General features: G+C 38.9%; 1 protein-coding gene across 2 annotated transcripts in view; it reads left to right on the top strand.

The window, feature by feature from the left end:
* The window catches only part of FBXL13 (F-box and leucine rich repeat protein 13), a 330,038-nt gene that overhangs the window by 213,048 nt on the left and 93,781 nt on the right, over positions 1 to 23,209 (top strand). For both annotated transcript variants that reach the window (XM_071215017.1, XM_058297971.2), the window contains 3 exons: positions 21,323 to 21,421; positions 22,009 to 22,126; positions 22,224 to 22,386. In XM_071215017.1, coding sequence (XP_071071118.1) covers positions 21,323 to 21,421; positions 22,009 to 22,126; positions 22,224 to 22,386 — 380 coding nt within the window. The remainder of the gene's footprint in view (positions 1 to 21,322; positions 21,422 to 22,008; positions 22,127 to 22,223; positions 22,387 to 23,209) is intronic.

Genomic DNA, 23,209 nt, shown 5'->3' with positions numbered 1-23,209 from the left:
AAAAATAAACCTTTGTTGTACCATACTCTGTGTTGTACTGTAAAGGATGCCACGATGGATAAGATGCTGCCCCCACTCTCCCAGTACCTATGCCCTCAGCAGGGACATTAAACACGTAACAGAGGTCATTAATCATACAAGGCAGAGGATGCAAAATGCTGACTATGTGCCATGGGCTTTTGGTGCTCTGAGATCTGATATGAGGGGATCAGAGAGGGTTATCTGGAACAAGTCCCTCAGCAAATGTATAGGCTTTTAGATCGCAGAGATGGGGGTAGCCGTGAGCAGTGTGACCTGGAAAGTGCATGATCATCCAAAGAGAGGCTGGCAGGACCTCAAGGCAGACAACAGCTAGGGCTCTCTTCCTGTCCCAAACAGAGGGCACAATAGTTGAGAGACTTTTAAACCCTGGGAATTGTAGCTATTGAGGATGCTGGTGGCACATTTGAATGCAATAAAACAGAATGTTCCATAATGTTTTGGAGGAGAGTTTTGTCATTTTCTCCAACAATTCATTCTACTTGCTAAGCTAGACTCCCTTGAGGTCACAATGAGGTCAGGAAGGATATATGGATATGCCTAAAGTCATCACATTACCCATTAGTCACTGATTACAGTGATGTTAGAGTAACAGCTGGAAATGGTGCAGGAACACAACTTGGGCCAGATCTACCTAAGATGGATCTTTCTAGCTGTCATAGGGGGTCTGGCACTACATACATCTTTTCCCTGCTTTGCTGAGTTAAGTGATTCAGAAGTAAGGGTATAAAGAAGGAGTGGAAGATGGAAGCTTGGTAATACATGATCACTGTGGTAAGTCCCTTCCTTCTTTTTATCACCTTTGAGGGGCGAAGAGGGAATCTGAGTTAGTCCCTGGTTTCTTAGCACTTTGGTCTTCATTCCCTATGGCTTACTGACAACTCATTTCCTTCACAGAGAGCCCTGTCTTGTCTTGTCCTACTGATGGGCTGAGACCCACCCAGAGGCAGCTGGGGAGAATTTTCCTGTGATTATCAAACTTCACTGCCCCCGTCAGCAGGAGTAGCTGCCTGCTGAGACTTGAAGGTGGAATGCCACTGGTGAGACCAACTTCCCCAATTTCCTGACCAGTGAAGGCTTAGCCTGCAAAGGACAGAGTAGCAGGGCACTGGCTGGTGTCAAAATTGAAGCCATAATTACTTCACAAGTAAACAAATAGAGATCAAATGCCTGGTTTTGCAAGAATTTGACAGAAAATGCACAGATATCAGCTGTGGCAAGGTCTGGAATTTTAACTTGGTAATATATTTTGCTTTTTCCCATAGAGAGTACTCTTTAATTCCATACTTACATCCCCATTATCCAGTGAAGAGAAAGAACAACTAATGGTTGCTTGGTGTAAAAGGTTCTGGCAGGAATATTTGAGTCATAAAATATGAGCCAAGCAACTTTTTGGATATCCTAATATAAACTGTGTGGGGAACCAAGCATTTCATGCCAGGACAAAGCTAAAAAGCCCTTCTCAGAGATTTTTTTCCTTTCTTTCTCCTTTCTGGATACTAATCTTATTGGTTGATAGCACCAAGTTTTGGCTGCCCTGCAAAGACTCACCCAGCTGTGGCTGTTTGTTGCTCTCATTTTTTCCCTTCTTCAGGAAATCTTGTCATAAACACGTTTCTGAGATAGCAAGAGAGGAGGGTTTGTTTATTTGTTTGTTTAGTGGATACCATTATTGGAGATACTAGTGCTTTTAAGGGATTATGTTATTAGAAAAAAGAGGAACTGAAGGGCATCACGGAAACAACTCTTCTCCCTGGAATTGTGAGCCATAATCGGAAGACGGGGCCTCTAGCCTGTCACAGCCTCTGAGAGATTGTGTGGCTGAAGACAAAGTCTTTCATTCATGCAGCACCGAGGGAGCACCCACTCCATGTCAGACATTATCCAGCACTGGAACCCACGGTGAGGAATAGATGATGAACCTGCTCTCGTATCACACAAATTCTCTGAACACTATTTTTTTATAATTTTTTTTAAGGTTTTTAAAAATTTTTAATTTTTTTTTAATTTTGAAAGAAGCTTTAGATTACATAAACGTTATATCAAAAACATAGGGGATTCCCAAATACCCCACCACCTCCCCCACTTTTCCCCATTAACAACATCTTTCATCAGTGAACACTATTTTTTATGTTTGCTCTGCGGGGCTGGGGCACACTAGAATGATTTTTCAAAGCTTTCTCCCTCTAATTCTTGATTCTTTACTTTTTTCTGGGAGAAGGGTGTGCCTAGAAGATCAGTAACAGGAAAACTGATATCCGACATTACCAACTGGATAGTTGTGCAAACTAACCACTTTTATATACTTTACCTCATTTTGTTTCCTAGATGAGAAAACTAAGAGTTAGAGAGTTAGGGTTGCATTTTTTTTTTACAGTGAGAAAGAGGCAAAGCCAGATTCAAACCCAGCTCTTCTGACTCCACTTCCAGCATTCTTCCCTTTTCTTTGTTCTCTCATTTTTAAATGCTCCTTCATCTCCCTTAGAATTTTCTCTGAGAGTACTTATGGAAAATTTACTCAAGAATCCATGGCAGTACAATACAAAATACGTCATTCTCGACATGCGGGTCTTCCTTCCCTCCCTCCTCACCTACTAAACTTTTCTCATTAGTCCTGAGGGTTATCTTGCCACTTCAGCCAAGCTCAGTGTTCCCACTGCTTTGCCTTTGCTTGTGTTTCCCTCCCCACCTGGAATCATTTCAGTCTTATCTGTAGCCATATTCTTTACCTTCATCCAGACAGATTTATTTGTCTTACCTCCTAAATTTAATTCATTTGGCCCCTAATAGTAGTCCAGCCCAGTAAGGAATTTAAAAAAGAGTATGAAATCATCTCCTTGAGGGAAATAAGACATGCATAGATTATTGGAAAGAGTTGTGGGCAAAATAAGGGGTTTATAGCCTTATATGAGTAAGAGAAGGAAATGAACAGGGTAGGGGGACTTGTGGAATATTTAAGGTTTGATTAGGTAAAAAGAGAAAGAGGCAGTGGAAGATAATCCCAGGACAGACAAAAAACAGACGATCGGTGAGTTTCGGGGATTTGCGATATCTCTCTGGCTGGGGCAGCTGGGTTTGAAAACTCTGGAAGCCAAAGATGGGACAATTGAACTAAATGCTGTTAATGAAGAATATTAATCAGAGCAAGTACTGGACTAAGAGTTTGAATGTTTGGATTTTCACTCTCAATTTGGGCAAAATCATTCCAGAAACCTGAGTAGTCTCCATTTCCTCATCTACTAGGCATTACTGAAGTCGGTAAAAGTCTGAGCTCCTCAGAATGGCAAGCTTCTTCTCCTACTGTTCCTGCCTCCAGCCATTTTGTGATTTGCCATTAGGTGTGAGGGGTCCATTACGAGCAGAGACTGTTCATTACACAGCATAATGGAATATGACCTCCACTCTGTGAGAACAGTATCAGTGCTGAAAAACATGACTTTTCATAAGCTCTATAAAATTTAATGTACACAAATTAAATAACACTCATTTGCATGCACTAAAAAGGGAACTCTTTTTTCCCTACAAATTTAGTAGTTCAACTTTAAGAGGCTTAAGTTCCTTAAATATTTGGGACTGGGACTTGACTTGCAGGATTCTGTTCTAATTTGTCATTTTCCTTTTAGTTATGTCTTGTTCAGGCAGTTTATGTCCCCAGGTGAGGTAGGACAGTTTCAAAGATGCTGATCTTGGTAGAAATGTGATCAGACCAGCTCCAATGATTAGGCAAGACAAAGCAGACCAAGAGCAAACAGCCACAGCATGAGACTTAGGGACCTACAGTGTGCCAAGGCTCCAGGACAGCAGTAGGATCTGAGTCAAAAGGTAAAGATCAGAGCAATAAATGTCTCTGGAGTCCAGTGGTGAAAGGTTTTTTACTTTCTTTCTAGAGCAACAGTGCAACTGATATTCTTAAGAGACAGTGCATTTTAATGGTTAGGACAGAGCCCCCACTGCCTGGCTTCATATCCTGGCTCCACTATTTATGAGCCAGATTACCTTGGACAAGTTACCTAACTGCTTTGATCCTCAGTTTCCTCATCTGTAAAATGAAAATGATGATATACCTACCCAAAAAGGTGGTTGTGAGAATGAATATATTATAATTTTTTATAATCAGAAAAAAGTGTTTAATGAAAAAGGAAAGAAGGCAATTCAGTTCTTGCCTTACATGGTAGGCTTCCAGCCACATGCCTGAAGAAATCAGCTGCGGGCTAGAAGTGAGCCTCTGCTGAGGACTTCTGCTCCAGGGCATGTTCTTTTTAACTAATTAAAGGAATACCTAGCCTGAAAGTATCTTGTCTCCTGGTAGAGATTCCAAAGACTTCCTGATAAAATTCCAAAAGACATTTGTGGAATCCCATTTCCAGGCATGGCCTAGAAGAAAAAAGGTGCTGATCAGAAAACCTAGAATGTTCTCTTAGAGACCAATATAAATCTGATGAGTCCAGGAGGGCTCAAGTAATACAGTTGCCAGTAATTTTTGCAATTTTCATTTACTGGTCTATATAATTCTCATAACCATCTTTTGTCCTCCCTCACCTAGGAACATAAATTGTCTGAACCAGACATAACTAAAAGGAAAGTGACAAGTTAAAGCACACATTAAATAATATTTTTAAAACACAGAAGATAGCTTTATATAAAAGATGAAAATCACCCATAATCCTAGCATCTAAAGATAAGAAACAATATTTTTAAAAAGTTGTCTTTTTAGTTTTCTGTCTATGTGTATAGGACACATATTCTTTGTTTCAAAAACAAAACTGAGATCATAATAAATGCAATCAACTTCAAATATTGAGTTTTCACATATATTGTAAGCATTTTTCTCCATTGCTAAATATGGTTTGAAATCTTAAATCTTTATTTCCTTATGAATACAAGATATTGCGGGAATATGAGGCAACATGCATGTAAAGCCCTTGGAACAATGCCTGGCATACAGAAAATGCTCAGTACGTATTAGCGACAAGATTACAGATTTCTATCAGGAATTCCTGGGTCAAAGTGTAAATATTTTTGAAGTGATTGATACCTATTACTTACTTGCTTTTCAGAGAGGTTATCCCAACTTCCACTCCCTCACCGCCACCCCAGTAGTGTGTAAGAGGGTCTGCCTCCCCCACCCTTACTTATACCCTGTATTTTCATATCTCCAGCTTATAGGGCATGTTCATATGCACAACTCCTAGTCCAGATCCAGTCCCAGGATCTAGTAAGCCTTCAGATAAGTGAGCATTGTAGGCGTAAACTACCATTTTATCGGGCCTGTACTCTCTGGTTTTCTGACTCTGCAAAGTGATTCTCAAAATATGAGAACCTCTGCTGCAGAGAGCTTCCATTACTGAAGGAATAGAGCAAATACCATGGGGGTTTTGAATAGAAAAGGGACTTATAGTAAAGCTCTTTGTGTTTTCATTCTTACTTATAGCAGATTCTTGAGGTCTATGTCTTCTAGGGCATGCTGTAGATATGGCTACCTCACTCTTGGCCAGTTGTTCTTTAGATATTGCAGTCCCTGAAAAGAAATAGACATGAAATAACTGAAGGAGGAAAGATGATGTGCTGTCAAGAAGCAGTGTGGTGGTTTGAAACTGTATGCACCCCAGAAAAGCATGTTCTTAAAGTTATCCATTCCTGTGGATATAAACCTATTGAGGTGGTGGACTTGGCCCAGTGGTTAGGGCATCTGTCTACCACATGGGAGGGCTGCGGTTCAAACCCCAAGCCTCCTTGACCCATGTGGAGTTGGCCCATGTGCAGTGCTGATGCGCACAAGGAGTGCCGTGCCATGCAGGGGTGTCCCCATGTCGGGGAGCCCCATGCACAAGAAGTGCACTGCGCAAGGAGAGCTGCCGAGCATGAAAGAAAGTGCAGCCTGCCCAGGAATGGTGTCGCACACACAGAGAGCTGACACAACAAGATGACGCAACAAAAAGAAACACAGATTCCCATGCCGCTAACAACAACAGAAGTGGACAAAGAAGACACAGCAAATAGACACAGAGAACAGAGAACTGGGGTGGGGGAGAGGGGAGAAAAATAAATAAATAAATCTTTAAAAACAAAACAAAAACAAAACAAAACAAAATAAACCTATTAAAAGTAGGTTTGATGAGGTTAGTTCAGTTAAGTCATGGCCCAGGGTAAGTCTTAATCCTTTTACTGGAGTCCTTTATAAGAGAGTAAAATTCAAACAAAGAGAAAGCCACAGAAACAAGAAACTGAAAGCAACAAAACCCAGAAGAGAAGAGAGAAAGCAGCAGATGTCACCAGGTACTTTACCATGTGGCAGAGGACCTAAGGATCACTGGAAGCCAGTCTAGTCTTTGGGAAGAAAGCTTTGCCTTGATGAAGCCTTGGTTTGGACATTTTTCCCAGCCTCAGAACTGTAAGCTAATAAATTTCCATTGTTAAAATCCAACCCATTATATGGCATTTGCTTTCAGCAGCCTGGCAAACTAAAACAAGCAGCATCCCCATGGTAAAGTGAAAGCTACCTAGCAGACCAGGCCCGGAGTTTCTAAGCCAGAGGCAGATAGTTTGAAAAGAAGGAAGAATAGTTCCAATTTCTTTTAGGCCAACAGGTTTATATCTAAATACATTTGGGTCACTGGCTAGTTTCCTCAATCTCGTTCTGTAACTTTTGAAGACAAGGGATATTATTCTCAAAGTCTGGTGTTGAGTTGACTGCCAATTTTAGTGTTTGGTCATGTGGTGAGTACTTATGCTTTTCTGTGTCAGGAGATCCACAAATGCTCCAGACTGGAAATTGGACTGAAGCTTCCTGAGTGGTATCATCCTTTACCTCTGGAAGTGGCATCATCCTTTACTTCTGGAAGACTGATGTTCTGTACTATACATATTGTCTAAGGGAGCTTGACTTAGGATCAGGCTCCAGTGTGTATCACACACGACTAAGCACTGAGGGCCAGGCAAGGCTTGGTGAGCCTGGCTGGTCTGTCCAGACCATCAGACAAGGTGAAAAGACACAGTTCTTAGTGGGAAGGGCCAAGTCATGTCTACAGTGAAGAGTCAGGGATTATAATAAAAAGGCTAATGGCAAGGGTCCCCAAAACCTGTAGTTGCTGTTTACTTGTAATAAGAGGTCTATAGCAAGAGATGATTCAAAAGCTGCCCTAAGTCTTGCTTAGGCTGCCTTTTCCTGTTTCTCTTTTTTCTGACTATGCATGGTCAGTGTAGAGTATTTGAAAAACACAGAAACTATCCACTCTTGAAAAATGATCACTGTTAACATTTGATGTTTTTCCTTGCACTCTTTTGCTCATTCATTTCCTCTGGGTCAGTCTTCTCAAACTATAAGGTACATGTGAATCACCTGGGGATCTTTTTCAGTCCTCTGATTCAGTAGGTGGTGGGGCAAAATCTACATTTCTAACAAGCTCTCAGGTCATGCCCAGGGTGCTTGTCCAAAGGTCACACTTTGAGTAGCAAGGCTGTATGTAGCCAACTTTTTCTTTTAAACTATACCATGGTCTCAATTCTTTTTCTAAGACATTATTTGTAATAACTGTATTATATTCCATCGTAGGAATGATCATGGATTAGTTGAACCATTTCCAATTGTCTGAATTTAAGTTAGTTTAGTGTTTACTTTTTTCCTATTATATAATTCTGTGGTGAACATCCTTGTACATAAATTCCTTTGTGCAATTCTAATGATTCCCTTAGGGTAATTTTATTGAAGAGGAGTTCCTGAGTCAAAATAGACTTCAGAAATATATTTCCCAAAGGCTCTTTAGAAAAATTGTCCAATTATACTTCTGCCAGACGGCCAGGCTTCTGCAGCAGCTCAGGCCGGCATGCTTGGCTCATGGTTTTGTAGGCTTCCCCCTGGGCTTTGACTAGGTGGTTGCATTGTCAGTGTCCACTGGGCAGCAGTTTCCAGACATGGTTATCAGAACTCATTCATACATTCTTCCATTTACTCCTGTAATAATATTACTTGTTGACTCAGTTTATGCTAGGTATCCTGCTGAGAGATGGGATAGAGGGGCTTTAGTTCAACAACTAATCCAAAAATTAATCTAATTACCATTATGATAACTACACGGTGCTGTAAGTGCACAAAAGGAGGCTGGCCTAATCTCCTAATCAGGGATGATTCTGAGGAAGTGATATTTGAAGTGATTTCTGGCTGGTCTGAGGATATGACAAATTTATGGCTAGTCTTTTTTGAATAGGTGGAAGTTCTGAAGACAGAACCTTGGAAGTTACCTTACTAAGAGACAAGAAATCTCCCAAAGTCTCCCAAGGTCCCCCAAGAATCCACTGCAGCTGCTGCTCTCCCTTTTCCCATTGTGCTTGTAGAGATGCCTTTTCAGGAGAGTTGCCTCTTCTGTTTGCTCCTGGGTGGAGTCTCTCTCTTTCCCATTATTGAATCTGAACATTGTCTGACTTCTCATCCATGTCCATTCATTATAGGAAATGGAGTATAAATAGCAAGTTATTTTAAAGAAAATAGTCATAGGAAAATACTGCATCTTTGAATCAACCATGATTTTGATCACTTTCCAGTACTGCTGCTTTCAATGGCAGTTGATTAATTATATGTGAATTTTCCAAGGACTTCAGAAGTAGTCAAGGAAAGAAATCAGAACTATGATGCTACAGTAATCAAAACAATATGATACTGGCATAAGGACATACATATAGATCCATAGAATAAAATTGAGAATCGTCTAGAAATAAAACCATAAATCTGTGACCAATTGAATTTCAACAATAGTGCCAAAACCATTCAATGGGAGAAAGAATAATCTCTTCAATACATGATGCTGGGGCAACTGAACAGCCACATGCAAAAAACAAAAAACAAAAAACAAAAACAAGTTGGACTCTTACCTCACACTAAATTAAAAAATTAACTCAAACTGTAGTTTACCTCCAGGATACCAGTATCTCACTTTAATCTTCTCTCTTGAATACACTTATGTTACCTAAATTGTTCATTGTTCTTTTCATAAGCTAATACAACTCTAAGGATTCTGTTTTTAGCAAATACTGACAACATGCTTTATTTAGTAGCTGGTCCCAGTTTGGCATACAGTGTAGATTCTGTTTAATATAACTTTTTTGCTTAAGCATTTGCATGACTATTAGTGCTTTAAAGTCAAATAAAAAGTGCTCAAGTTATAAACAGAGAAGAGCAATCTATCATACTGAACAAGGACCCCCAAAAATTTTCATACTGAGACTGTGTGTAGATTTGTTTTGTTTTTCCTTTAAGTTGATCAAAATGTCTGGAAAAATGACTGAAACTGTTTGCATCTTTGTATGTATTTATTACTTGATGTAATAAAGCTTATTTTATTTAAAAAAATTAACTCTAAGTAGATCAAAGACATAAATATAGGAAGCAAAAAATAAAAAAATAAAAGAGTTACAACATTGGATTTGGCAATTATGGCACCAACAGCATGAACAATTAAAAAAAAAAGACAAATTGGACTTAGCCAAAATTAAAAATTTTTGTGAGTCCAAGAACATTATTAAGAAAGTGAAAAGAAAGAATGGGAGAAATATTTGAAAATCATATATCTGATAAAGGTTTAGTATCCTGAATATATAAAGAACTCCTATATCTCAAAAACACAAAGGCAAACAACCAATTAAAAATGGGCAAAGGACTTGAATAGACATTACTCCAAAGAAGATATATATATGGCCAAAACACACATGAAAAGATGCTCAGCATTGTTAGTCACTAGGGAAATGCGAATCAAAACTACAGTGAGGGGGGATTGTGGGAACATGGCCAATGGGGTAGACAGATAAAGCTCAGCTCTTACTGAAACAACTGAGAGGTAATCTAGGGCTGCCTTGGCGACCTGCTTAAGAGTACAGCAGACCAGGACACTGCTTCACAACTAACAGGAGAGTCAGGGACAGAGAGGAGGAAGCCAAGATAGCAAACTGAGTTACTGATGCTCCTGGCTGCTGGGAAGGGCTCCCCTTCGCCATCCCTGAGGTATCGGACCAGGGTAAAGCTCCTGGAAATATCTGACTAAGAAGAGAACAGGCTTCTTCCTCCCTGCCAGCACCTCTAGATATATACAAAGCTGTGTGTGTGTGTGCTCCAGGTCATTTAGGAAGGTGCTAGAAAGAAAAGGAAGCTGATAAAAAATTTTGAGTTTCTTCCACCTGTGGCAGTGGTGCTTATAGGCCACCCTCAGGACCAACAGTGGAGCTGCAGGCTTCCTCCTCCCAAAGGAGTGTGCCTGCAACTTCCCTGGGACAAGGAGGGGTCTGAGAGCCTCAGGCAGGCTGCCATGCTCAGCAGCCTAGGAAAGAATGGAATTACATCAGAGAGGAGACAGGGATCTCCTCAGGCAGCTGCCATGCCAGCAGTTTAGGTAAAGTCAAAATTTACATCAGAAAGGAGGCAAGATACCTGGGAGGGAATACAGAATAGCGGTTAATAGGTTTTTGAAAAGCCTTGCTAGTTTAAGGAGGTATTATAGATTAGCTCAGAGGAAGAGCTCCTGCCTGTCATATACAAGGTCCATGGTTTGATCTCTGGCTCCTCTCTGAGAAGTAATACAAGGTTACCAAGCATCCAGTGAAACTTTATGACAGGGAACGTATTGACATCCTCTTTGTATTAGCTTTTATATATATATATATCTCCTATTTAAAAAAAAAAAAGATTCCTTTTTAAATTTCCTTATTTTACCACTAAAACCTGGCTTAAAATCAGCAAAAGACAGGCTGCAGGGTGATTGATTGTTAAATTGCAACAGACTGAGAAGATTACTAGGGGTCCAAGAGAAAAGGCTGTTTTTCTGTGTTTATTTTGGCTTTTTAATCCTTTTCCTGCCTTCCTCTTTTTCTTTAAAACAAACAAACAATAAAACCTGAGTAGGTGCTGTCTTGATTTCTTTTTTTTTTTTTTTTAATTTATTATTATTTTTTATTGACTTTGTAATAATATTACATTAAAAATATATATATATATGTGAGGTCCCATTCTGTCTTGATTTCTTGTTCTCTTCCTCCTTCGTTTCTCTGTTGGTAGTTTTTCTCTCTTTCGTTTTCCAATTTTTTCTACCTATGCTATATCTTTTTCCTCCTTCATCCTTATATTTTCTGTTTTCTGTTGTTCTTTCATTCTACATCTTTGGACTTGGTCTTCAGTTTTTCTTGTACTCATTTCTCTCTCCTACTTTCTCTGTGCTTTATTTTCTCTTAAAACTTTTTTTTCTGTTTCTGCCCCACTTTTCTAATCTTATTCTTCAGTACTTTCTTACTCAGGTTAATTATTCAATTGCTTACATCTTGTATGGTCTCTCTCCTACCTTTTACTATTATCACTACTATTACTCCTTTTCTCTTCCTATCTCTTCCTATTTCTCTGGTACTAACATCTTTTTCAAGAGACCATAGACAATGGCAAGGAAATAGAAAAGGAGGAATGACGTGTCAAAGTGAAACCTTACCACACTCAAAAACAACACAATAAAACCTAGAGCAGAGAGATAAGCCAATCAACTGAATAAACACACCAAGATAAATAGATAAGTAGATACCAACAACAAAAAAATACAAACCATACTAAAAAACAGGAAGACATGACCCAGGCAATGAACAAACAAAAAAACAAGAGGAGATGCAGAACTTAGAACAACTAATCAGAGCTGTCCAAACAAATATCATGAATCAACTTAATGAAGTGAAGGAAGAGACTAAGGATATTAAGAAGACACTGGGGGGACATACTGAAGAAATTGTAAACATACATAAAAAGATAAAAGATATGATGGTGATGACTGGCACAATCCAAGAAATCAGAAATACAATGGAAGCACACAACAGCAGATTAGAACAGGCCAGAGGAAAGAATTAGTGATGTGGAAGACAGTACATCTGAAATCAAACAGATAATAGAATAGATAGATAAAAAGATATTTTAAAAATCCAGCAGGGACTCAGGACTTGAATGACAATATGAAGTGCACAAACATATACAGAGGGAGAAGAGAAGGGAAAGGAGTCAGCAGGAGTGTTGGAGGAAATAATGGCTGAAAAATTCCCTACCCTACAGGAGATGGATGTACATATCCAAGAAGTGCAGCATACCCCCAGACAGTATAAATCCCAACAGGCCTACTCCAAGACATACTTTTCAAAGTGTCCAATGCTCAAGACAAAGATAGAATACTGAAAGTAGCAAGAGAAAAGAGATCCATCACATATAAAGGAAGCTCAATAAAGTGCTGGTTTATTATCTGAGACAAGGGAGGCAAGAACGCAGTGCTAAGACATAGTTAAGGTGCTAAAAGAAAAAAAACTTCCAGCCAAAAATTCTCTATCCTGCAAAACTGGCATTCAAAAATGAGGGAGAGTTCAAAATATTCATAGATAAACAGAATCTAAGAGAGTATGTCAATAAGAAACTAGCACATCAAGAAATACTAAAGGGAGTTCTGCAGGTTGAAAGGAAAAAACAGGAGAGATGGAGTTGGAGGAGAGTGTAAGAACAACTAAAAAGACAAAAAGAGTAATAAAAACAATATATGTCATATATAAATCCAAAGAAAATATGACTAAATCTAAGTAATTCCATGACAACAATAACATTGAGTGTTAATGGACTAAACTCACCAGTCAAGAGACATAGACTGGCAGAATGGATAAGGAAATAGGACCCATTTATATGCAGTCCAGAAGAAACCCACCTTAGACCCAGGAATTCAAGAGGGCTGAAAGTGAATGGTTGGAAACAATTTTACAAGCAAACAATAACCAAAAAAGAATGGGGGTAGCTATACTAGTATCAGACAAAATAGACTTTAAATGCAAAACTATTGTAAGAGACAAAGATGGACGCTATGTATTAATAAAAGGGGTAATCATTCAAGAAGAAAGAACAATCATGAACATTTATGCATCTAACCAGGGTACCTCAAAATACATGAGGCAAACACTGGAAAAATGAAGTGAAGAAGTAGATGCCTCTACCATTATAGTGGGGAACTTTAATACACCATTAGAAAGAACATCTCGATGGATAATCAATAAAGAAACAAAGATTTTGAATAATATATTGGAGGATCTGGTCCTAATAAACACATACAGAACACTACCGCTAAATACAGTGGGATATATATTCTTCTCGAGAGCACATGGATCGTTCTCCAAGATAGACCACATACTAGGCCACAGAATAACTCTCAATGAATTCAGAAAGGTTGAAATTATACGATGTAATTTCTCTGACCACCAAGGAATGAAGATGGAAATCAGTAAGGGTCAGAGAACCAGATTAGGCACAAAGATATGGATGTTAAACAACACACTCTTAGACAAACAGTGGGTCAAGGAGGAAATCATGAAAGAAATCAGTAACTACCTTGAAACGAATGAAAATGACAACACAACATATCAAAATGTGTGGGATGCAGCAAAAGTGGTACTGAGAGGGAGAGAGAAGGAAGAACTGAAATCAAAGACCTAACTGCACACCTGGAGGAATTAGAAAAAGAACAACAAACTAACCCCAAAGGAATTAGAAAGAAGAAAATAACAAAGATTAGAGCAGAACTAAATGAAACCAAAAATAAGAAAGTAATAGAAAAAATAAAACCAAAAGCTGGTTCTTTGAGAAGATCAATAAAATTGACAATGCCATAGCTAGGCTAACAAAGAAAAAAGAGAGAAGATGAAAATACACAAAATAAGAGATGAAGAAGGGGATATCACCAATGATCCCACAGAAATAAAAAAATATCATAAGAGGGTACTTTGAAAAATTATAGGGAAATGGACTTTGGCCCAGTGGTTAGGGCGTCCGTCTACCATATGGGAGGTCTGCGGTTCAAACCCCGGACCTCCTTGACCCGTGTGGAGCTGGCCATGCGCAGTGCTGATGCACGCAAGGAGTGCCGTGCCACGCAAGGGTGTCCCCCGCGTGGGGGAGCCCCACGCGCAAGGAGTGCGCCCGTGAGGAAAGCCGCCCAGCGTGAAAAGAAAGAGCAGCCTGCCCAGGAATGGCACCGCCCACACTTTCCGTGCCGCTGACGACAACAGAAGCGGACAAAGAAACAAGACGCAGCAAATAGACACCAAGAACAGACAACCAGGGGAGGGGGGGAAATTAAATAAATAAATAAATCTTTAAAAAAAAAAAAAAGAAAGAAAAATTATAAACCAACAAGATGACTAATTTAGTGGAAATGGACAAATTTGTAGAAACAAGCGGCCTACACTGACAAAAGAAAAAATTGATGAACTCAACAGACCAATCATAAGTAGTGAGATAGAATCAGTCATCAAAAACCTCCCTACTAAGAAGAGCCCAGGACCAGACAGCTTCACAGGTAAATTCTACCAAACATTCCAAAAAGAACTAACACCAGTCCAGCTTAAACTCTTCCCAAAAATAGAAATGGTAGGAACATTGCCTAACTCATTCTATGACACCAACATCACCCTAGTATCAAAGCCAAAGACACCACAAGAAAGGAAAACTATAGACCAATCTCTCTAATGAACATAGATGTTAAAATCTTCAACAAAATACTTGCTAATCATATTCAACAACAAATCAAATTAATTATACACCATGACCAAGTGGCCTTCATTCCTGATATTCAGGGATGGTTCAATATAAGAAAATGAATCAGTGTTATACACCACATAACAGATTGAAAGAAAAAAATCACAGTCATCTCTATAGGTACAGAAAAAGCGTTCAACAAAATACAGCACCATTTTCTGATAAAAACACTACAAAAGATAGGGATAGAAGGAAACTTCCTCAACATGGTAAAGGGTTTATATGAAAAACCCATAGCAAATATCATATTCAATTGTGAACTCCTAAAAGCTTTCCCTCTAAGATCGGGATCTAGACAAGGATGCCCACTGTCACCACTCCTATTTAACATTGTGTTAGAAGTACTTGCTTGAGCACATATGCAAGAAAAAGATAAAAAAGGCATCCAAATTGGAAAGGAAGAAGTAAAAACTTCACTATTTGCAGGCAACATGATCCTATACATAGAAAACCCTGAAAAATCTACAACAAAGCTTCTAGAGCTTATAAATGAGTTCAGTAAAGTCACAGGTTATAAGATCAATGACCAAAAATCAGTAGCATTTCTGTACACCAATAATGAGCAATTTGAGGAGGAAATCATGAAAAAAATACCATTTACAATAGCAACTAAAAGAATCAAATACCTAGGAATAAATTTAACTAAAGATGTAAATGACTTATATGCAGAAAATGACACAACATTGTTAAAGGAAATCAAAGAAGACTTAAATAAGTGGAAGAATATTCCTAGTTCATGCATAGGAAGACTAAACATCATTAGGATGTCTACCCTACCCAAACTGATATACAGATTTTTTTTCTTTCTTTACTTTTTTTAATGTTACATTAAAAAAAAATGAGGTCCCCATCTACCCTGATATACAGATTTAATGCAATCCCAATAAAAATCAACACAGCATTTTTTACTGAATTGGAAACACTACTATGAAATTTATTTGGAGGGAAAAGAGGCCCTGAATAGCCACAGACATATTGAAAAAGAAAAATGAAATAATCACACTACATGACTTTAAAACACACTACAAACTACAGTGGTCAAACGGCATGGTATTGGCACCATGCATAGACATACTGACAAATGGACCAAATTGAGAGTTCTGATATAGATCCTTGCATATACAGTCATCTGATATTTGACAAGGCCACCAAGCACATCAACTGGGAGAGAATGGCCTCTTCAACAAATGGTGCTTGGAGAACTGGATATCTATATCCAAAAGAATATCTCACTATCTTATACAAGATATCTTGACTATCTCACACCTTGTACAAAAATTAACTCAAGATGGATCAAAGATCTATGTATAAGAGCCAACAACATAAAGACCTTGGAAGATAATGTAGGGAAACATCTACAGGACCTTGTAATAAGAAATGATTTCGTGAACTTCATACCCAAAACATGAGCAGTAAAGGAAAGAATAGACAAGTGGGACCACCTCAAAATTTAAAACTTTTGCCCTTCAAAGGAGTTTGTCAAGACAGTGAAAAGGCAGCCTACCCAATGGGAGAAAATACTGGTAACCATAAATCTGATAGGAATTATCTATCATATATAAAGAAATCCTACACCTCGAAAATAAAAAGACAAACAACCCACTTAAAAAATGGACAAGTGATTTGAATAGACACTTCTCCAAAGAAGAAATATAAATGGCTAAAAAGCACATGAAAATAGGCTCAACATCACTAGCTATTAGGGAAATACAAATCAAAACTATGAAATACCATCTTATACCCATTAACCTGGTGGCTATTGAAAAAAGAGGACTACAAATGTTGGAGAGGAAGTAGAGGAATGGAAACCTTATCTAAAGCTGGTGGGAATGTAGAATGGTGCAGCCATTGTGGAGGACAGTTTGGCAGTTCCTCAAAAAACTAACCATAGATCTGCCATATAATCCAGAATTTCCACTGTGGGGTATATGCCCAGAAGAATTGAAAGCAAGGACACAAACAGATATATGCACATCAATGTTCATAGCAGCATTATTCACTATTGCCAAAAGTTGGAATCAACCCAAATGTCCGTCAACTGATGAATGGATAAACAAATTGTGGTATCTACATAAAATGGAGTATTACTCAGCTGTAAGAAGGAATACAGTACTAACATGTGATAACATGGATGAACCTTGAGGACCTTATGTTGAGTGAAGCAAGCCAGGCATTGAAGGACAAATATTATTGGTTCTCAGTGATATAAATTAAGCAAACTGAGCAGACGCACAGAGCTAGAGTCTGGAAGACAAGTTTACAGGAAATATAAAGGGAGAAGAAGGTTGTGAGCCAATGCCCATATGGGCAAAATCTATGACAAGGTGGAAGCCTGTAGTTGTGCAGTGAAGGGACATGACTGGGGTATACTGATATTGGGTTGGGTGGTGCCGGTTTGACAGGGGGTTAGGGTAGGGGGAAGGTTGGAGGAGAGAGCAGGTGAACACTGGGTAATGGTGGGTATGTGGTTGAAATTACAATGTTAGGAATGCTCATTTGGCAATATGACAAGAAAGGGTTATTGGTTTAGGGTGTTGGATGGGGGGCATTCAGGTCAGGGTGCACCTGGGGCAGGCTTCTAGGGAGTATGTGAGTGATCATTTTGGCATAGTGTGTTGCTTCAGTGGGTAAGACCCACATAATGAGCAGGAAGGTGTTGAACTCCCATCCTAGGGAGGCCCCCTATATTCTCAAACAGAGGACAGGAGTCATTTGAGAGCATCGGCTGTGCCTAATAGGGAATGAGAGACCAGTGTGTCAAGCCCTCAGTGAATACACAAGTAACTATGACTCCTGCCCTTCAGGGAGTGAAGCCTGGTGGTTGCCATGGGCCTGAAGGGAAGGGGGAGGGAGGAATAGAATATATGAAACAGGGGACATTTTGAGGGTGATGGAAGTGTTCTGCATGATCTTGCAATGACAGATACAGGCCATGTTAAATTTTACCAGATTTTATAAAACTTGATTGTCCAAAATGTCAGCCATTATGTGAACCATTGACTGTGGTTAGTATCTATGTTTCAATATTTCTGCATCAATTGTAACAAATGTACCATCCACATAGAAAATGTTATTGATGGGAAAGCAGTAAAGGGGGAGGATGTTGATTATATGGGAATCCCCTGTATTCTGTATGAGACTCCACTGTGACTTAAACCTTCTTTGAAGAAAAAATGAAAAGAATAAAAAATAAAAGTAAGATACTGGAGAATAAGTGGAAGAAAATGTCACTGTATATACAGGACAAGAGTCTTACAGTGATGAAAGGAAAATGTAAAAAAAAAGTTTTTAAAATATTTTTTCATTATTTTTTAATATTCCAATTTTTAAAAATATTATTTATTTTTACCTTTTATTAATTTTTTCTGTATTTTACTTCTTATGTATAAAACTATCATTACTATTTCATTTTCTTATTAATTGTATGTGGCTAATTTGTTGGCTTCATTTTTGAAGAGGTTTTAGATCACAGAAAGATTACGACCATGGTAGGGGAGGATCATTGGTGTGGGGTATCAGTGAGAGGAGATACATGGGAGAAAGTTCACCTGGGTATACATATAAGGCATATAAATGTGTTTGAATGTTCAAGGGGCATTGTTACAGTGGGTGGAGTTTCATAAAATAACCAAAAAATATCAATTTCCCATCTGGGGGAGCACTACTACATTCTCTAATGTAACAACAAGAATGCCCCAATGGCTTCACAATGGCTTGTGAAGGAGGATGATCCATTGAAGGACCCTTGATATTGATGACTATGCTTATGAGCCTTTTACTCTTAAAATTGAACTTAGCCTGGTGATGTAGGGTACCTAAGAGTTACCTACTGGGAGCCTCCTTGTTGTTTAAATGTGGCCTCTCTGTAAGCTGAACTCAGCATATAAAAGCAATGACTTCCTCCAGCATGGGACATGACTCCTGGGAATGAGCCTCCCTGACACCAAGGGATTACTACAAAGTACCAACATGTAATGCATCTGGGAAAACAAAACAAAACAAAACAAAACAAAACAAAAAATCAAAACCTTGACCAAAAGGGGGAAAAGCTAAAGACAAATGCGTTTGTATGGCTAAGAGACTTTAAAGTAGGTCAGGAGGCCACCCCAGAGGTTTCGCTTATGCTCATCTCAACAGGATCCCATTGACAGCCAAAGTAGATACTACCTCAAATAGCAAAGCTCCTCTGGGATATAAAGACATCCAGACACTACAGTCAGGCAGATAGCTCAAGAATTTGGCCCCTTATCTGAATCTCTGGACTGACCATATGATAGTCAGGCCCTGAGCCTCAACAGACTTCAGCTCATACACTCTGGTTTATTGGACTTACCCCACTCAGCTAACATGGAGTTGAAGAATGTCAACTACCACACCATGGAGCCTAGAGTGCCTACAACTGAAAGCAGGAGGATTGTATCCAGCATCCATGTGGAATCTAAGCCCCCTCTTGACATAGATGTGGAATGGACACAACCAGTCCAAGGTCCACAGGATGGAGGAATAGAGTAAGGATTAGAGTGGACTTACTGACATTCTATTCATGAACTGTTGTGGTTAGTAATTGAAGATAATGTGGCATTGGTGTGGAAAAGTGGCCATGGTGGCTGCTAGGTGTGGGGAATGGGAGGAAGAGATGAGATATGGAGGTGTTTTCGGGACTTGGAGTTGTCCTGGGTGGTGCTGCAGGGACAATTACCGGACATTGTAGATCGTCCCATGGCCCACTGGATGGAACATGGGAGAGTGTGAGCTATGATGTGGACCATTGACCATGAGGTGCAGTGATACTCAGAGATGTATTCACCAAATGCAATGGATGTGTCATGATGATGGGGGAGAGTGTTGCTGTGGGGGGAGTGGTGGGGTGGAGGGGGTGGAGGGGGTGGGGGGACCTCATATTTTTTGAATGTAATATTTTTTAAAAATTAATTAAAAATAAATAAATAATAAAAAAAAAATTTGGCCCCTTGCTAGTGGGCCCTAATCTGGTATTTATGCTCCCCAGTGTGACAGAGTTAGACTCAGCAGTGATTTCCCTATGCATGACTCTTCTTTCCTTCTATGTGAACCTACAGTTAGTACTAGAGTTGGCAGGTGTACATCCAAGAGACTTAAATCTTTGGGCTGTCCATGTGCCAGCTGAGCTCTGACTCTCAACACCTACTCTCCAGTTCAATGGACTCACCCAGGACCACTAATGGGGAGGAGATGATGGACAAACAATATACCAAGGAACCGAGAGTGCCTACAACTGCAAGCAAGAGAGTCCCATCCATCAGATGTATGGGATCTAATCCTCCCTCAATTAATGGTGGAGTGGGCATCACTATCCCTGACTTGTCAGGATTGGGAAAGGAACTATGGACTAAAATAAATTTCCTAGTATTCTACTATAGATTTATTGTTATTCTAGCAATGGAAGAAATATCAAGAAATATCATTGTTGTGGAGGCAGTGACAAATGGATGTCTGGGCTTAGGGAGAGGGAAAAACAGGTGTAATAGGAGGCCATTTTTAGGATTTGGGAATCATCCTGAATGACATTACAATGACAGATACGGGCCATTATATATCTGGCCAAAATTTACAGAGTCGAATGGGAGAGAGTGTAGATTACAGTGTAAACTTTAATCCATGCTTAGTAGCAATCCTCCAAAATGTGTTTATCAATTGCAATGAATGTACCACACTGATGAAAGATGTTGCTAACGTGGGAAGATATGGGAGGTGTGGGGAGCAGGGTATATGGGAATCCCCTATATATTCTCTGTAACATTTAAGTAATCGAAGTATCTTTTAAAAAACAAAAAAAGTGAAAAAAACCCCTACAGTGAGATACTACTTCACATGATGAGGATAGTTATAATAAAAATTTTTTAAAAAGGGAAAATAACATGTTTGTAAGGATGTGGAGAAACTGGAACCCTGTACATTTCTGGTGGGGAAGTGAAATTGTGCAGCTGCTGTGGCACTTCCTCCAAAACTTAAACATAGAACTACCATATGACCCAGTAATTCTATTCCTAGGTGTACATATCCCAAAGAATTGAAAACTGGTACTCAAACAAATATATGTGCATAAATGTTCAAAGCAGCACTGTGCACAATAGCCAAGGGGTGGAAACAACCCAAATGTCCATCAGAGGACATACTATTCAGCCATAAAAAGAAGTGAAGTACTGATACATGCACAGTGTGGACAAACCTCAAAAACATTATGCTAAATAAAGAAGCCAGGCACAAAAGGCTATATATTGTATGATTCCATTTATATGAAATGTTCTGAATAAGTAAATCCATTAAAAAAAAGAACACAGGTTAGTGGTTGCCAGAGAATGGGATGAGGAGGGAATTGGGAGTAACTGCTTAATGGGTACAGGATTCCTTTTGGGGAATGTTTTGGAAGTAACTAGAGGTCAGGGTTGCACTGCATTGGGAATGCACTAAATGGCCTTGAATTATTCATTTTTAAAATGGTTAATTTTATGTAATATGAATTTCACTTCAATAAAAATTTTTGTTAAAAAAAGAAATCAGGACTAGATTTTTTCTTTTCGTCTATATCTGTCATACTTTTTGGTTTCAATTTTCAAACATATTAGCAAAATCATGAAATATCTTTGCTTATTACTACCTTGGGGTTTTATCAGAAGTCATGCTAATGGGTTCTCCCCTCATTTTCATCTGCTCTGTACAAATCAGATTTCAGTCCAAGGCTTCAGGAATATTGCAAACAGCTGCACTGGAATTATGCACCTGACCATCAATGACATGCCAACTCTCACAGACAACTGTATAAAAGTAAGTAACCAGAAGGTTCATGTTCTTCTCAGTCCCACTAGATGGGCAGATTATGAATGGGCTTTAAATCTAAGTTTCCTTTTTTTAAAAAGTAAGACAATCATTTTAAACCTTTATACAAACACATACATACACACCCCAAAGCATCTGAGTGCTCAAATCCTTATAAACCCAAAGAAACTTTGTTTCACATTTAGTATACTTTTGTTGCAGTGATGTAGTCTAAGGACAAACTTCACTTTAGTTCTCTATTAGCTGCTAGATGGAGTGATTTTTTCAGCATTCCATTTTCTCACTCCATATTCTTGTTACATGATTTAATTCTAATTCTTCTGCATTCCCCTAATGTAGCTGTACTAAATGTTTTGAAAAAATCCCATTTTCATTGAAATTAGGATTTTTCTTAGGAGTTACAGGGGATTGAACCTCAGACCTTGTGCATGGGAAGCAGGCACTTAACCACTGAGCTACAACCTGTCCCAGGAAATTTTAATAGTTACGTGTCTGTTTCTGAAAAAGTGACTTCATTATTTTGCCAAGCTTGTTCTATACAATGCATTTCAATTTAATCTTTTCTTTTTCTAAAGGCCTTAGTTGAAAAGTGCCTGTGTCTTACATCAGTGGTTTTCACTGGTGCGCCACATATCTCCGATTGTGCTTTCAAAGCTCTTTCCATCTGTAACCTCAGAAAGATCCGATTTGAAGGTCCGTGATATTGAAAATCTGGTTCAGCATTATTTTTAAATTTTATTCTTGTGGCATTGCAAATATAATACCTGTCATTTATTTTGTTTTATAACAGGAAATAAAAGGATTACTGATGCATGCTTCAAATTTATCGACAAACATTATCCAAATATCAACCACATTTACATGGTAGACTGCAAGAGAATAACAGATGGCAGCCTCAGGTCACTCTCACCTTTGAAGCAACTGACCGTGTTGAATTTGACAAACAGTGTAAGGTAAGGAAGACATTCAGTCAGTTATTCAAGAAACATGGATTGAGTATCTAGTATATGCCAGACCCTCTCCTCAAGTACCTCACTGGCTGGTGGGGTAAACATGAAATTCAGGAATCCAGTGCTAATGTGGAGGTAAGTCATAGTTCTGTGGGACCAAAAGGGAGGGCCAGCCAACCCAGATAAGTTATATGGGGTTGCAGGGAGATGGCCAGAAAAGCTTGGATATGAGGAATCATGGGTCCTTGTAAGATTAAATAAACTAACAAGAAACTTTATGGGCTGCTTTTCATAGTGAGGGCTCTCATAGCTGGTTCAGTTAACAAGTTTCTTTCCCAGATGGACTTTCTGACTTGTTTATGGGGAAAATCTCACAAAAAATTTTTCCTCTTGAGTACTGGTCAGATTTCTTCTCTGTGTGGATTTTCTGGTAGATGGATGGATGGTGAGTTCTTATTAAAAAACTTTGTTCACCTGAGCCGCTATTGGTTTTTCTCTCCTCATAGTCTTAGGTGGGCAAGGGTTGAATTCTTGCTGAAGCCTCTTCCCCAGTGGCTATCTTAAACTCTCTCCTGTGTGGATTCCTTATAATATTATTGGATCAGATGATAACTCATCTTACTGTACTACAAAATAGCATTGGATGATGTACAATGAACTTTGCTAATATTTGGGGTAAACACCAGACAAGTCAAAGTAGTAAAACTAAGTCATACAAAATCTTAAAAACCCATGTTCCTTATTATTAAACATAGGATTTGGAATAGGAAAACCCTGTATTAGTAAAAGAGGTCTCCTGCCAACAGCCAGTGAAGAAATGAGGCCT

This window comes from Dasypus novemcinctus, chromosome 5 (genome assembly GCF_030445035.2).
Source record: "Dasypus novemcinctus isolate mDasNov1 chromosome 5, mDasNov1.1.hap2, whole genome shotgun sequence".
NCBI lineage: Eukaryota > Metazoa > Chordata > Mammalia > Cingulata > Dasypodidae > Dasypus > Dasypus novemcinctus.
Note: the sequence above shows the minus strand (reverse complement) of the source record. Positions and strands in the feature narration are given on the sequence as shown.